Below are 16,485 nucleotides of genomic sequence, written 5' to 3'. Positions count from 1 at the left end.
AAATGTGATTAATGTTAAGTAGCTCTGATTTGCACAGAGAGAAAAATACATTGTAAGATTTTTAAAGCATATCACTCTGGCTCCAGTGCTCATTTCTACATCTGTTTTCCCACCACTTTTGAATCTGAGGTTGGGATTTAATTAGGTTCAGTAATTAAGGAGGCGGTTTAATAATAACAATTAATGATGTTTCAGCAGGTAGTGGGTTTGTGGAGGCTCAGTGAGAACTGCCTGGAGCAGAATGGGCAGCATGGCCCATTTCCTCAGCAGAAGGCTGTTAGAGAGGCCTCTCTGTAAACACTGTCAGTGTTTGTATTTTGTGTGGTTTCCCTTGAAGGAGATAGTTTAGAGCAGTGCTGTGCATTCTTCATTGCCTCAGCACTCTTCATGTAACTAATGCAAGGGCTACAGCTGCCTGGTGATAAGGATTAGCTCCTCTCACGGACAGAACGGAGACTGGCAAGCCAAGAAGTGTCCCAGGGTGTGCAAGGACCTCGTGGTTGAACCAGGGTAAGGATTTCACAGCATGTGAGCCCCAGTCCCCTCCTGTGCCCCCTGAGAAGTGCTCAGGAGGGCTGTCAGTGTCTGATCTGTTAGTGCCTGATCTGGTTTCTGCCTGGTAGGGGAGCTCTGGGTGTCTGGGGGAGAGAAGAGTACATGTTTCACGCCAGAGAGTTGCACTAATATGGCACTGAGGCCAGATTTTTGTTCTGCTGGTGAGTAACTGAGGGAAGAAAACTCAATTCCAGTTGACAGTGACCTTCAAAGCCTGAGGACAAAAGAGAGAGAAGTTCATTGAAATCCCATGGAAGTCCATGCTCATTGCTGCTGTAGTATGCTACAAGGAATTACACTGCCAAAGCTTGCCATGGCTTTTTTTTTGAAGCACCAGCTGCTGAGGCACTGTCCCACCTTTTTCTGCATGTTTCTCACAATGCTTTGGAAGGCAGTGATGGTCCAGCTCCTTAGTGCACCCCTTAGCCTTTGTGAAGTGGTCCTGGTTTTCCCTTCATATCGACAGCTTCTCTGTGATGGCACTAGGAGCCAAGAGGTGGTCAGTCCTCTGCATGAGGTCCTGCCTTGCACAGAGAGGTGCTGGCTCAGCCCCCTGCCAGTGGCCAGGGCAGTGCCTGGACATGGGACCTTCGGGGTTTCTGCAGGGAGCTCTGCCCGGCAGCACCCAGCTCTGCAACAGTGCCACCCAGTGCACCTGCACACGGGAGGCTTGCTCAGCCTTTTGGAAACTTGAAGACCTCAGAAACTCAGGATGGGTTTATCTTCCTAGCTTAAAGATCCTCCTTAAACATGCTGGTGCTGTGTAAAGAGCAACAGCAGCACCTGTGCTTCTGGCTGAGGTTTTGAAACACAAGTTTACAGCTTGTGTAACCACAATACTGAAAAATGTCCAAACCAATACCAGCAGGTTTCTCAGCCAGCAGCCTGGGCTCTGGGGATTGGAGAGATGCTACAAATAGAGAATTTGTAAGAGAGCCAGCTCCACCTCCAGGGCCTGGCCTGGGGCCAGATACAGTTAATTCATTCTCAGCAGTGTTGGAAGGGCCACAGGGATGTTACTGATACAGCCCTATCATCCTCTCCCCTGGTGCTCTTTGAGGTGAGAGCAGACCTGTGTTTCCACCTCAAAATACTGATAAGTAATACCTCAGTCCTGACAGCAGCTTATCAGAAGGCACAAAGTAGCTGTATGTGCAGGTCTCCTGCAGCATCCAGTGCCTTCTCCTGTGGTGTCTTGAAGGGAAGAGCTCTCCAGAGCCCTTGGCAGGATGGCTGGCAGCATCATCCTGCCGGTGCCGAAGGCAGCTCTGGGCACAGTGCCTGGCTGAGCCAGGGTTCAGTGCACTTAGTGAACATGCCTTAATTCACTGCCTGCAGGGCAGTTGAATTTGGTTCCCTGAGGGTGCTTTCTCTCAGCACTTTTTGCCAACAGAGCACTGTCATAGGGGGTCTCTGCCCACCCCCTTGTGCACTATTGCTTTTCTCTGCCCTTACAGGGAAGGTGATTGTGTTTTACCCCCATATGTATGGCCAGTGGGTATTCCCCAGCCAGCATGGCACAAGGTTGTCCATCCCCCTGGGCGTGGCCCCCGGTAAGAAAACTCTTTTTTGTGCAGGACCTAGCCAATGATGTTGAGAAGGGCAGTGGTGTTTCCTAGTTGTTTCCAGCTCCAGCATACAGATGGAACAGATGTGGTCACCTGAGATCTTCCTTCACTGTGTTTGCCAAGACATTAATAAAGTCAAAACAGGAAAAATGAAAGAATTCTTGCTTTGGTTGTAAAAAGAGTGTTCAGCAGAGGAAGCAGATAAGAGCTGGTCTGTTTCAATGGTTTAGCAGGGACTGAGATGAAGCACTTCTGGCCCTGGCACTGCTACATGTTCCTTAAATGCCCTAAATAAATCACTCTACCTGCACCAAGCTCTCTTATTTTCCCAGTGCCTCTGCCACCACCCTGCCCATGCTGGAGTTATTGTTATAACTGATGCCAGAATAAGTATTATCCCCCTTCCCACAGACTGAATTACTTTTTGTGGTAGAATAATAAATGTGGTGACTCCAGTCTTCTGCATGAAGGCTGCTACAAGTGGCTTTTAAAGTCCTCTGAATTGCTGGAGCTGCAGGGAGGAAGGTGCCAGGGGTGAGAGCAGGCATTAACACTGTGCTGCTCTTAAACAGGCACCAAGGTTAACCATCACCCCACAGGCACCTTGCCCAGGGACCTTGAACAGCAACTTGGGGGAAAACTGCATGGTCTATTACTGGACACCAGAGCAATTGTGCTCCCAGGGGTGTGGGTGGTACCTATCACCTTTTGGGGTCAAGTGCTGTAGGAGAAGTAATTTTCCTGGTCAGACTTTAACCAGGGTTACTATGACAATCAGTCAGCAGGTTGTCCTTTTGTCTCCTTCCTGGTTTCTCCTTGCTCAGAGGTGTTGAAGCATACAGAGCACAGCAAAGCACCTTCCCTCTCCAGCTCTAATGAGAGGCAACCATTGCTCCAGGAAGCATGACTAAGGAGGGAGCTGTTGGGAGAGGGAATGCACCCTGGAAAGGCCCCATGGCTCCATCACTTACTGCAGGGAGGGATGTGTCAGTCAGTCCCTGTGTCCCTCTGGAGACATCCAGTGGGTGTCTGGAGTATGGCTGTACAGCTCCCCTCCCTGGGGAAAGCTGGTGCAGGTGCTTGGCCTGGCAGCCCTCCAGAGAAGAAATGTGGATCAAGTACTCCAATACAGCTGAGGTGCACTTTGATAATGAGGAAGTGCCTGCAGAAAATCTGCCTGGGGACTCAGAAAAAGCTTCAAGGTAGCTGTGGCCATCTTTAAAGAGGGTGAAATGGTGTGGTGGCTTGGCTGTTGGCACGAGGTGGCTTTGAAGAGCTGCAGGGCACAGCCAGTGGATGCAGTGGTCTGTCCATCCCAACAAGGGACAAGCACTGAGTTTTCTCAGGGCCAGCACTGCTGTGGGGATGGAGCCAGTGCTTTTACTGGGAGCTGCTGCCACACCATGTGCATGCACAGGAAATGCTTCTCTCCCCATCTTTCCTATATACTCTCGGCCCACACAGTAAGTCACAACCTCCTCCCCTCCCTGCACATGTTCTTTTGCTGGACACCTTTATCAACAAGCAAGTCCCTAAGACTCTGTAGCCCAGGAGCACATCTGGACCTTCTTTTTGCACCACTGCCTCTTTCACAGCCCTGAAGCACACATGGGTTGCCCGGTTCCCTCAGGCTTTGGGGACACCTGTAGGGGGTGGCTGCTCCCTTCCTGCAGCACCAAGAGGCACTGAGAGGAGCAGAAAGCCCCCAGCTCCCTGTGGGCAGGGATGGCACTTGGCCCAGCCAGCCCAGCTCCTGCTTCAGGCAGCTTTCCCTCCTGCAGGCACAAGCCAGGAGCTGGCTTCCAGCTCTCTCTGTGCACGGGCACTTACAGAATCAAAATCAGTCCCAGGTTATCTATTGTCTCCCAAGGAAGTTCCTACACTTCTGTACATCTGTCCTGGTGCAAGAAGCTTTTGTTCTAGTCCATGAGTAGCAACCATTTCTCAAGAATAATTATGTCAGGGAATGCAAGATGTGGCATGTGGAAAATGCATGCATGTCCTCAAGTCAGGTCTCTTTATACTGAAATACACACCTGACTAGTATTCCTGGGCTGCAGCACAGATAGAAGCATTTTTAATACTGTCTAAACTAATCATTCCTAAAATCTCCCAACTGGTTTGAATGAAACTCATTGTGAATGGCATCTCTGTGCCATTTCATACTGTTACCATGCATTGCACCAAAGTCAGAGCACTGACCACTGAATTTATGTTATTTATTTTCTGTACAATGTAAATTCCAGTCTAGCAAACACTTAGGCTTGTGTTTCAATGCAAGCTGTGTGTGCTTGGGCTCAGTGGCCTCAATGCAGCTATTCACAGGCAAAGCCAAACACATATGCCAGTGTCTTTGTGCTCTCAGCCTGTGTGGAGGGATGAGACTTGCTCTTTCAGAAAGGGTATTCTTAAAATTCTCCTCTGAACTGTGGTGTGAGATTGGGGGGACTTAGAGATATGGGATGGAAATGCTGGGCTGGCTGGCCAAGAAGTCATTCAGGGCCAAAGTGCTGCCCTTGGGTCTTCCTGGTGCATATATAAAACATATATAAAAGAGCTTTGAGGCCTAAAAGTGAGGGATATCTGAGAGTCTGAGGCCACCCCTGAACTCCCTGTGTGATTCCTGGGCTCCTGGTGCCCAGGAATGCAAGTTGCTGACTTGAAGCAGGCTCCAAAGTCTCTGGCAGCAGGAGAGCCCACATCCCTGCCAAAGGGCTTCCTGCTTGGCTGCAGGACAGCATAATCTGCAGGAGATTTCTTAATTGCATTCCTTAATATAATAGAGGCTGTTCTCTCTTTCCGTGAGCAGAGCTGCGATTACCCACTCACTAGAAATCTGTGTCGTGAGGAAGATGTAGGTTGTATATAGGTCATAGAAAATATAATTGTATAACTGCATTAAAGCATGCCTGGGCTAAGGGCTGAAATATGGCTTAACCTCAGAAAATAGGGCTGTGGGCTTAAATAGCCTTACTTGGGCATCTCTTGGACAGAGCTGGTGATGCTGTGAACAGATCACTGTGCTTCCTCTGTGAGAATAGAAAATCTCTTTGCAGAAAAAGCTCTCTGAACATGTTTAATGACATTTTTTAGATCATTTACAGTATGTTTCAATAGGCTAAATGTTGCTGGTTGAGAAAAAAGCATAATGAATCCAGTAGGGACTGCGGGAGCTCTCCTCTGAGAAGGGGATGCAGAGCAGGGCAGCTGGGTTGCTCTCTGGGCTGGGCTCAGTGGGGCACAGAGGATGGGAGCAGCACCCTGTGCTGAGCTGACTCACACAGCCAGGGCCCTGCAGTGACACAGTGCTCAAATCTGAGTGGGCATTCCCAGACAGGGCCCACAGGAGTCTGGTAAATGCCCATGGGATCTGCTCCTACATCCTTTGGAGATGTCCTACTCTGCCCCCTTAGGCTGTGCACTCCTTGCTCCTCTCTTTGAGGACAAACCTGGCTGAATGCCTGCTCTGCCTGTACCCAGGGTCTGCTGTGAGAACTCAGCAGCAAATGCATCAACAAAACTTTTTTAACCTTATTTAGCAGCATCAGGCAGCCCTTCATGTGAGACACTGGAATATAGCAAAACCACCGGATTATGGGCACTGCTTAAACTCCAGTTTTTATGGTGAGCACATCCATAGGGGTGAGACGGCACTGGGCCAAAGCTTTGTCACTGGTCCAGGTCTGCAATGTATTTCTGCATACAGAGACCTTCTCTCTGTTTTGTTCTTTCTACTTTCTGAAGAGTAAATATCCCTCTGACTTCTCTCTCTTCAGGGATTCAGATCTTGGCAGCAATGCCAGTTAGGCTGAGGAGCCTTCCCCAGCGCAGCCAGAAACACTGCTGGTCCTGCATGATAGGGGTTGTCCCTTAAATAATAACAGCCTTTTTTGTTTTCTAAGTGCCTAAATTCTCTCTCTGGTTTCTTGTGTTTGAATACATAATTGGATAACTTCCAAGGTGGAGAGCTACTCACTAATTGTATATAAATTAATCACAACATCTTTTGTGCACTTGCATGGGATCAAATTCCCATATCCCAGAGGCCACTTCATGCATCCAGAGTCTGTTTACTTCCTTTGCTGTTGTAAGTGTAATTAAAAATTTTACACCATTATGCATAAACGATTTCAAAGCACCTTTTGCCACTCCTAGGAACAGAGGAAAATTCCCACCTGCTTTTCTTTACTCTGTCTTGCCTCCTACTTGTTGATTTTTTTTTCTATATATGTGTTGCAACTTGTTGGCCAGCACAAAGCCCCATTTCCTGGAGAAGAGGAAGAAAAACAAAATGGAAGGCACCATGAAAGGTAGTGGCAAAAAGGAAGACCTGTCCGTGCAAACAACGTTGTCTCCATGGTGGGACCCTCAGCACTCCCAAGTTATCCTGGTTCTCAAGCTGCTGAAATCCCAGCTGGAGACCCAGTGCAGCAGGACAGCCTTTCCCCGGGGAGCCAGGTCCCCACCAGGCCTGGCTGGCTGAAGCTGCTCTGTTTTACAGGTGCCAAGAGTTGATACCTGGGGGGTGCAGCAGGACAATCTCACTCCTGCCCTAAGCCAGGTCTGCTACAGGTAGAATGTCACAGGTGGAGTGGCACTGCCCTGTCCTAGCCATCTGCTGGCTGAACTTTCTCTGCACTTCTAGCTTGCTCTAACAAGGGGGTTTTCTTTGCTGGCAGCACTCAGTGCTGTTGCATTGTCTCACTGGAGCCAGATGAGCTTTGTCTCTGAAACAGACGACTGGCAGTGTGAGACTATCCCAGCCAAGGCAGTCTGTCTGTAAATGCTGTCACCCCTGGACGTGCCATGTGGCTCATGCCACCTCAGCCCGTGTGTGCTCTGCACCCACTGCTCCCCAGCCCCTCGCAGCCCCCCTGCCCTGCAGCAGCGCTGTCCCATCCTCCTGTGCCCCAGCCCTGCAGCCTGCCCTGCAGCTGCCTCATTGCCCAGAAATGTGGGGAGGTTTCATTCCTGCACAAAGCATTCCGAGCGTGTCTGGTGCCCCCCTCCTTGCCCTGGTTTCTCCACAGCTTTCCTCCTTCCTCTCCTGCTCTATCTTCCTGCCCTTTGATGTGTGGCCCCTCCTCTGCTCCAGGGCACAAACTGCTTACCGGGTGGGGATGACTGAGATGACTGAGACCCCACCCCACAATTAGGTGCAATTATAAGGTTATGCTTTTCCCCGAGCCCTTGCTCTGGAGTGGCTCACAGCAGGCTCCTGCTGTGGGCCAGGGACAGGTGGGACATGGAGCAGGCCCTGGGCTCAAGGAGTGTCAGCTCCTGCTGGCTCCTGACTTCTCAGCATCCTGGCCATGGCCCATTCCTGCACACTCCTGCAGCAGGAGTTCCATGGTGTAAGGGGATAGAATATAAGAAAATTAAGATAGTGTAGAAAGTAATCTTGCCCCTAAGGAGTTGCAGCTGGGCCAGTTATCAAAGATTAGGAACAGGCCTGACTTTACCAGGCCACAGCTGTAACTAATGAGAAGAAGAGTGCTATAAAAGAGTGGGGTGGCTGGTCAAGTAGGGAACTGGAGTCAGTTGGCTGCTTTATGAAGAAGAAAGAGTCAGTGCTCTGAGGAGCTGCCCACAAGAAACACCAAGGAGGTATGAAACTTTTAAAATAAGGAGACTACAGTATGGAACCCCTCCAATAAGATGACAGCGCCGTGGAATGTGGCTGGCTGAGCACCTCGATGCTCTGGTGTGACTCTGGCTGCAGAGTGCTAGGAGCCAAAATGGCAGTGCCAGCCCAGTTATAGCCAGGCACTGTGGCAGACCATGGACCGTGTGCTCCCTGGGCCATTCACCCCCAGCTGGTGCTGCTGGCTCTGTGCTGGATGAGCCAGGCACAGCTCTGGTGGTTGTTGAGGTCCTAGGACACACTTTGGCTGTGCTGTTTCAGGGCACACCTGGGCTGCATGGCCCCAGAAGGGGACAGGACTGAGCTGTGTGTGGCTCTTGGGGTGGCATTTGGGCAGTCAGGAGCTCGTGTGTGTGCATGTGTGAGTAAGGCATGCAGGGCAGCATGTAAAAACACATCTGGAGAGAGAAAGTCTCAACAGAGATTTGATTAGAATGTAATTAAACACAGAGAGCTTCCTGTCAATTACTCAACTCTTGTATAACTCTTGGGACCGGCTGTCTTCACAGATGGCTGCTCTGCTGTCAAAGGCATTTGCTGGGCACCTGTTGGAAAAAGTGCTGGGTCAGCAGGGAATTAATTGCACCAGCATCTTTCCTTGTAATAAGATTTAAAAGTCTAGAAGAAAACTGCTGAAAGGTCTTACAGCTCCTCAGACAAACCTGTGATGCATTCTGCTGCTTCATGCTCCTCATGTACTCACAGCAAGTGACTGTGATGGGGACAAGGACATTGCAGTGGTCTGGAGGATCTCCAGGGCTCAAGGAGGAGGCAGAGGAGGCTGCATCTCCCCCCTTGGAGCATGGCCATGGCTGCTGCTGGACCAGAGGGCGCAGGATGGGAGCTGCTGCTGTCCCCAGCCCTTCTCAAAGGCTGTGGCATTTCTCTGCTTCCCCTACCACTTGCACCCAGGCCTGAGGCTTTAGTGAGTGGCTGCAAGGCAGAGAGCTCTGCAGCTGCAGGCAGTACCCAGACACGTGGGGTGCCTTTGTTTGCCTGGGTGAGCAGCCAAGTTGCAGCCCATCTCCAGCTTCGTACCAGCTGCTGATCCAAGGCAGCTGACTGGCCTGCCAAAAACCTAAACAAGTCGACGACCAGGGAGTGGCTTGTTCCAGAGCTGAATAATGATGATCCCAGCACACTTATAAAGAGAAGCAGAGAGCTCACCACAGAGCTGTTCCTTGCTGCCCTGGTCCTCTGCGGAGCATCACTGCGCCTCGCCCACCAAGGTATGTCTGAATTGGGAGATTCAAAATGGGAACTGCCTGTGTCTGCAGCAGGGCCTGTGCCTGCAGCTGGAGACAGACTGGGCTTTTCTTCTGAACTTGGGCAAAATGTTACTGCTGCTCCTGTGCAGGAGTTTACAGCCAGGGAAGCAGAGCAGCCCAGTGCTGCAGGGTCTGTGCATGCTGCCCCAAGCAGAGCCCAAAGCATGTGGGCAGCATCCTGGCTCCAGCAACTGTTTGGGTGTGAGCAGCACAGCTCCTGCTTCTGCTCTGCAGGAAAACCTGTCCTTTCCCTTCTCACCCCATGTGTGTGGGTGTCTGTTCCTGTTGTATTTGGTGTGGATTTGAATCTGTACCAACTTCCCCGCCTTGCAGTGCTGTGTATATCCTGGCATACCAAGACCCCTCCAGAGGCAGCTCTCTCACCCTGTTGCAGTTTCTGGCTTACCTGGGGATGTCCCTCCTGCCATGCAGGTGTACACTGCAGGTGTACAGAGCTCACATCCATGTCTCAGGGCCCCAGGTTTCCGCTGGCTCTGGAGTATGTTCCTTGTGCTCCACCGTTTTAAAGCAAACATCATGCATTTCCCCTTGCCTTGGCTTTGGACAAACAATGATGCTCTTGTGGGTCCTTGGACATTTATCACCCCTGCACCTTGCTAGGTGTCAGATGTGGGTGATGAGTACAAGTGTTCTCACCAGGCATTGCCGGGCTTTTCATGGAGCTGCTGGGTGCAGCCTGAGCACAGGCAGGGCTTAAGGCTGTTTTGGGCTTGGGACTTCTTTGGCACTCTTCTCATGATTCCTTCCTCCTTGCTGTGCCCCTGAGGTGCCCTGCTGCATGTCCTATCCCTCGTGCTGCACTTCACACAAAGCTCTGCTCCAGGGAGGCCCCAGCTCAGCTGTTTTCCTTCTGCCCAGGTGCATTTCCCACCTGCATCCCAGTGCAGCCATGCTGGGCACGGCAGTGCGGCTCTCGGTCCTGCTCAGCCTCTTCAGCGTTGGGAAAGGCCAGATGTTTCATATGGGACCATGCCCAGATCCATCAGTTCAAGAAGAATTCGATATCAACAAGGTGTGAAAAGTTTTCTAAAAAATCTTGTGGGGTGTAGCTAGTTAAGTGAAGTGGGCATGGGACTGACAGCAATTGCCTGGGGGCGGGGGTGGTGGCAGCTCTGGTCACACCTTGTGCCACAGCTGCCAGTGTGGGTCTGCAGCTCTGCTCCCCCCAGGTCCCAACCACCGAGAGGCAAAAACTGTGCTGACAAAAACAGGCTGCTCTGCTCCAGCTCACTCATGTTAAAAACATGTCTTTAAACTTTCTTCTGTCAGTATTTGGGGAAATGGTACGAGATAGAGAAGCTGCCCTCAACTTTTGAGAAAGGAAGCTGCATCCAGGCAAACTACTCATTGAAGGAGAATGGGAAGTTCAAGGTGATCAACAAGGAGATGCTGTAAGTGTTTGTGTTCGGGCCATGTCCTCACTGTGGCAGTGGCACTGCTGTCACCTCTCTTGCTGTCGTCGGTGTTCATTTTTCTCTAAATTGCCTGTGGCTGGGGCTGAGGGTGCTGGGGGAGGCAGCCTGTGGTTGCAGTAGCTCTTCTGAGAGATATGGGTCTCTGATTCCTGCCAGTGACCCGAAGATCATCAGGTCTCTGTCTCATTGTCCAAGGTGAGTGATAAGAAGATAGATCAAGTGTAAATGGTGACCTCAGCATAAAATAGCCTGGATCTCCCCTGTGATTGGCTTGTCAGCTCCAGAGATGGCTGAGAAGCTGGATGCCCTGGGTCCTGTTCTGGGGGGATCGTGGGGCTGGTTATGGGATGGCAGCTACCACCTTGTGCCCCTGCATGCTCAGAAGTGCCTGTGCCTTGTGCTCCTTTCTGCTCCAGAGTAAAGAGACACAAGGAGAAGAGGCAGGGAAGGTGAAGCACATGAGTAGTTTTTACTTAAATATTTGTCAGCTTGTCTCTGGAGAATTTACCTTGCACAGGTAGTAACTGCTGTGCAAGGGGATTGTAAATCATTGTCAGTTTAAATCAGTGGTGAAGTGAATGCTTTTCCCTTTTTTAGGGAATTAGGACAGTTTGCAATTATCCTGAGTCCTCCTGGATTTTTACACGGACAGATGCAGGTGTTAATTAATCTGTTTCCATCACCAGCCTGTGCTGTTGTGGGCTGCTGCTGTGAGGGGCTGAATGGATGAGAGGGAGCGAGCGCAGCGCTGTCCCCTGTGCTCCTGGCATGGCATGGGCACTTTGTTCTGACCCACAATAACAGCAGCACAGGAACACATCCCTTGTGTCCGGGGCAGAGCAGCATGCCTGCTGTTCACAGAGTGCCCAGCACTGTCTCAGCAGCTCCACTGCTTGGTCTGTGCCTGGCAAACAGCTGGACATTCATTTTTGCCTGCATTAATCTGTGTGAGATCCATCCAGTCATTGCTGTCACTACTGCAGCAGCTCGAGACCCGAAATATCAGGAATATTTTGGGTGTGCATGGCTCCAGCATCAGCCCCTTGACCTCTGCTGCTGGCAGCATTCACTTCTACCTCCTTGGCTGTTCCTGTTTTACAGGGAAGCGTGAAACTTTCCTGTCTGATAGGCAGCATCCAGGTCTTGAGACATCCATGTAAAAATGCTGTTATGAGATGGGCAGCTCCAGTCTTAGGGCTTGCTGCCAGCAGGGCAGTGCTCTGAACAAGCAGCCAAAGAAACCCTGGCTCACCATGCAGTTACAGGGAATTTGCCTGAGGAGGAATGTGCAGTGACCTGGAAAAAGCACAGGTGATTAAACAGAAGTGAACACATGCCTTCCACAACTACCAGGAGCTAAGCTGCTCCCTGGCACATCCAAGATAATGGATGGGATCCTCCCATCCTCTCATGCTGGGTTCCTGCCACCCAGTGCAGAGTGGTCTTGCTTTCCTTCTCCTCTGTCATTGTCACCCTGGAACCAAAGGACATCCAGCTGGCAGGGATACTTGGAGAGAAACAGCCTGGGATGCTGGGGTGGTTTAACAAGAGAGACCATCTACCCAGATGCACCTGACCCTGGACCTGCTGTGCCCTTAGTGCTGCTGAAAACATCCTCAGGGCTGCTGGGGTTTACCAGTACCTATTCCAGCCACCTCTTGACAGGTAGTTGTGTCAGGAGGGATGATTTAGTGGAAGTGATAAAAAGAGATCTCCCACCTTCCTGACTTTATTTCTCCCCTTTGTCATTCTCCCCTCAGTGCCAATGGCAGAATCAATGAAGCTGAAGGAGAGCTCATGCACATGGATGTGAAGCAGCCGGCCAAGCTGGGTGTCCGCTTTAACTGGTGTAAGTGTGTGCTGGGAGGGCTCCCCGGAGGTGCCCAGGGCAGGGCTGTGCTTTGGGCATCGTGCTGTGGCACCGGGGGAGGGGGTGGAGCTCCCCATGTGACTTTAGCACGGCAGCAAAAAATAGACGTTGTGACCAGCAGGCAGTGGTTTGGTGGCACTGATATGCCATTTACAGCAACAGCCCCCTCAGTGGTGGAGAACTCTTCACCAGCTGGTCTCAAAGCAAGAGAGATCAGCAGCCTTGCCATCCCTCCAGGTCATTCCACAGATGGAGACAGGGAGGTGGGGGAGGCAGCCCCACAGTGCTGCAAGAGCCAAGAATAAGCTTGTTTCTCTGCACACTATGGTACAGCTACTTGCCCACGCTGCCTCTACATACAAGTGGCTTTTAATAACCATTAATAATATGGTTTTGTTAGCTTGTTCCTTCCCTTGTCACTCTAACACCCCACAGGGGCCTGCTGAGGTGCTGTGCCACGTTGCACAGCACTTTCCTCTGTCTGCAGCAGCACTGGAAAGTGAGCTGCAGTGTCCCCTTGGATTGTGTTTTATTCTGCTCCTGACACCTTTTCTTTGGCAGTTTCATAGCTCTCTTTTGCAGAGGGGTTATTTGGAGAAATGGGAGGAGGAGGGGTAGGTGCAAAGGCAGTACAATGACTGCTCCATGAGCACAGCCAAACTGAATTCTGCACTGCTACAGCATCACCACAGCCATTTCACCTGCAGCAGGTGCAGCCCCAGCCACCTTCACTGGGTGTGAGCCCCAGAGCAGCTCAGGGCTCAGCTGGCTCCCTGAGCCAGGGTTCCCCATGGCAGTGGGGGGTGGTTTGTGCTCCTCCTGTCACCAGTGTCAGCTCCCAGCACTACAGCTCCTTCCTGGCAGCCAGCACCCCCACTCTGGTGAGGCTGGGCTGGCTTTCATCAGCCCAGGAGAGCTGTTCAGGTCATAGAATTAACTTTCCAGAAAGACCTTCTCAGTCAGGGCTTTGTGTCTTTCCCAAGTTCCTCTGGGCAGAACAAGGAGTCCTGGTAGGCTTTTATAAATTATAGCTGCCTGTACTGACCACAGTACAGTGTGCAGCAACCAAAGTGGCAACAGTCCCGGGAGCTGTGGCTGGGGTGCTGCAGAGCTGTCCAGAGCTGGTTACACATGGCAATCATGGTGCCCTCCTCTCTCCTAGTCATGCCTGCTGCCCCTTACTGGGTCATCTCCACTGACTATGAAAATTACTCCCTGGTTTACTCCTGCACTAACATCCTCTGGCTCTTCCACATGGACTATGCCTGGATTCTGTCAAGAGCTCCTGACATGCACCCAGAAACCGTGGAGAACCTGAAGAGTGTTCTCCAGTCCTACAAGATCGACACCGATAAAATGATCCCCACCGACCAGGCCAACTGCCCTGCTGAGATGTAACTCCTGGCATGCAGTGACACAGCACCAGACCAGAGATAAACTTTGTTGCTTGCTTTATTATCCATTAGAATTTCTCTGTGTACCTGAGAATTTTAATAACAGTAGTTTCCTCTTTGCTAACAGTAGAGTGCCAACCCAGAGGTGCTCCTTGCTGCCATTCCCTGTATTGCTCTTCCCCTCTTTTTGTTTTTCTCTGACTTGTAGCATAACTGACTGACTCAGTGCTAATGGGTGAAAGAAAGAAACCCTGCAGTGCAGACCTGAAACGCTGCTGCTGCTGCTGCGAGTCCTCCAGTACGTGGATAGGAAAGGGTATGAGCTGTGATGTGCAAGTATTAGTCCTGGGGAAAAATCCTTCATCACACAGCCCCATGTTCGTTTCCAAATTTTGTCTTGATGCTTCTGGGCCTGCCAGGAATCTACAGTGTCTCAGCTACACTGGGCACTGCCTTTGCATAGCAACATCCAGACATGGTAGGTCAGTCCTGCAGCCTGGGAACTGAGGCTGGGGGTCTTGAAAGTTTTCCAATGCAGGGCTGTAGGCATTTGTAAGTCAGCAGACCTCCTTGCCAGAAATCAGATCTTGCCTTTTGTATTTTAAATCTAAAAATGTCCAGAGATTCAGCATCATTTCATCCCCAATGTCTGTATGTGTCCTTCTCTTACCTCTAATGAGAATGGTCCTGCCTTCCCAAGGGGCGAGCTCTGACTGTACTTGTAAGCAGACATAAAGAGATGGGGCTGCTCCCTTGTTCTGTCTTCCAGAGGCTTTTCCCTGAACACCAGGAGACAGCAGGCTCTGCCTGACATCCTGCCACTGCTGCTGCACGTGCCGAGTGCCCGCTGGCGCTGCATCTGCCCTGGCAGGTGTTCAGCAGGCACCACGACAACTCTGCTTGGATAGCACTCATGCAACTCATTAAAAATGAAATAAAAATACCTGCTTCAGGCCTTTTGTACCCTCCCAGCCACACAACTTTTGCCAGCAGGCTGGAGGGCTCAGTGTGTGGGGGCTGCCCCTCCTCTGAGGCTGCAGCACCACCACAGCAGGGCTGCAGTGAACATGACAACCACTGCTGAAGGCAAATGGTTTGTTCCAGGAGCCTGGAGCTCCCTCCAGCTCTCTGGGATTGGATGTATGGGCACCTCCCATTGTCTGAGCCATGCCAGCAACTGTGTGTTGTGGCTTTGGCTGACAGTGACCCCCATCTCCTGCTGCTTTTACTGACATGAAGAAATAATGACTCGGATGTAGAATGCTGTAAATCTGCAGGAAACATTCTACACTTATTTTGGTGGGACTCTGGTGGAGTGGGCGTGCTGCAGAGCACTTTCTTGCCCTGGGAGAGCTACAGGAGCGGAGCAGGAAGCCAGTATGTCACTAATCTTAACCAGTCAGAGGAGGCCAGGATGGGAGGGACCAGAAACAAGTGCCATGTTGAAATCATTATCCCTTTAAACTTTCAAATCCTAATGCCACAGTTCCTGTGACACAGAATTAAACACTCCACCCGATTTTTCAGGCTATAAGGATGATGGACATGCCAGGATACAAACAACTGCACAGTTATTCCCAAGTGTGTCAGATTCTGGGTGTAATCATTTCATAACTGCTTTGTTGGGTTCCTATTTTCCTTCTCCCATGGATGGTGCTGCTGTAGCTCTCATTGTGTGTGATGCAAGCCCATGGCACGGTGGCTGTGCAGGCACTGAGCCCTAGGGGGTGAACCTGCAGCCCCATGGGCAGGGCAAGCATTGCCCAGCACTGGATCTGGCTGGGAACTGGGATCTCCAGGTGCAGCTGAGAAGTGGGAATGTTTCACTCACAGACAAACCTCTGTCATGCCTGGGCCCTCTGGAGACCACGCTGGCTCCTTCATTGTGCCACAGACACCGTGACAAACCTGAGCTGCCCTGGCAAACACGGTGTGCTGGGGGCATCTCTGCATGGCATCACAGAGAGCTTGGGGACATCACAGCCCAGCTGCAGCCTGCCCTGCCACTGCCAGCTCGTGTCCCCAGCACAAGAGCACACATGTGGGACACCCCGCACGTGCCAAACCCTCGGGTGTGGGTGGGAGTGCCAAGCAGGCACCAGCCCCACACAGCGCCAAGAGCTCCGTGGATGTGCAGACGCCCTCAGGGCAGCACACACCAGCCCTGTGCACATGCCAGACCTCTGTGTCCGTGTGTCCTCATCAAAGGAGGTGTGGATCTGAACGGGAGATGCCAAGAAGATGGAGCCAGGCTCTTCTCAGTAGTGCCAACCACTAGGATGAGAGGCAATAGGCTGCAAGTGATGCACAGGAAATTTCACCTGAATATGAGGAAGAACTTCTTTACTGCGCAGGTAATGGAGCACTAGAGCAGATTGCCCAGAGAGGCTGTGAAGTTTCCGTCACTGGACATATTCAAGAACAATCTGGACACAGTCCTGTGCAATGTGACCCCTTCTGACCTGACCGATTCCGTGATTCTGTGTCCGTGTGCCTGTGTGTCCCAGTGTCACTGTGTCCGTGTATCTGTGTCTGTGCCGTGTCCGTGTGTCCCTCTATCCCTGTGTTCCCGTCCGTGTCCGTGCCGTGTCCGTGTGTCCCTCTATCCCCGTGTCCGTGTCCGTGCCGTGTCCGTGTGTCCCTTTATCCCGGTGTCCGCGCTCCCCGTGCACGCAGAGCGCCCCCTCGCGGTCTCGTCGGCTCACGGCAGCAGGGGGCGCTGTCGGTCCGCCGGCCGCCAGGGGGCGCAG

At 51.5% G+C, this 16,485-nt stretch overlaps 1 protein-coding gene across 1 annotated transcript; it reads left to right on the top strand.

Moving 5' to 3' along the window:
* The first annotated feature begins 8,752 nt into the window (after window positions 1-8,752).
* Window positions 8,753-14,629, top strand: APOD (apolipoprotein D). Its single transcript, XM_030954561.1, has 5 exons — window positions 8,753-8,996; window positions 9,915-10,068; window positions 10,326-10,447; window positions 12,232-12,320; window positions 13,504-14,629. Exons 2-5 carry the CDS (start codon window positions 9,946-9,948, stop codon window positions 13,737-13,739), a joined length of 570 nt encoding a protein of 189 aa, XP_030810421.1. The 5' UTR covers window positions 8,753-8,996; window positions 9,915-9,945; the 3' UTR covers window positions 13,740-14,629.
* The last annotated feature ends 1,856 nt before the right edge of the window (window positions 14,630-16,485 follow it).

The sequence above is a fragment of the Camarhynchus parvulus genome, chromosome 9 (assembly GCF_901933205.1).
Source record: "Camarhynchus parvulus chromosome 9, STF_HiC, whole genome shotgun sequence".
NCBI lineage: Eukaryota > Metazoa > Chordata > Aves > Passeriformes > Thraupidae > Camarhynchus > Camarhynchus parvulus.
Note: the sequence above shows the minus strand (reverse complement) of the source record. Positions and strands in the feature narration are given on the sequence as shown.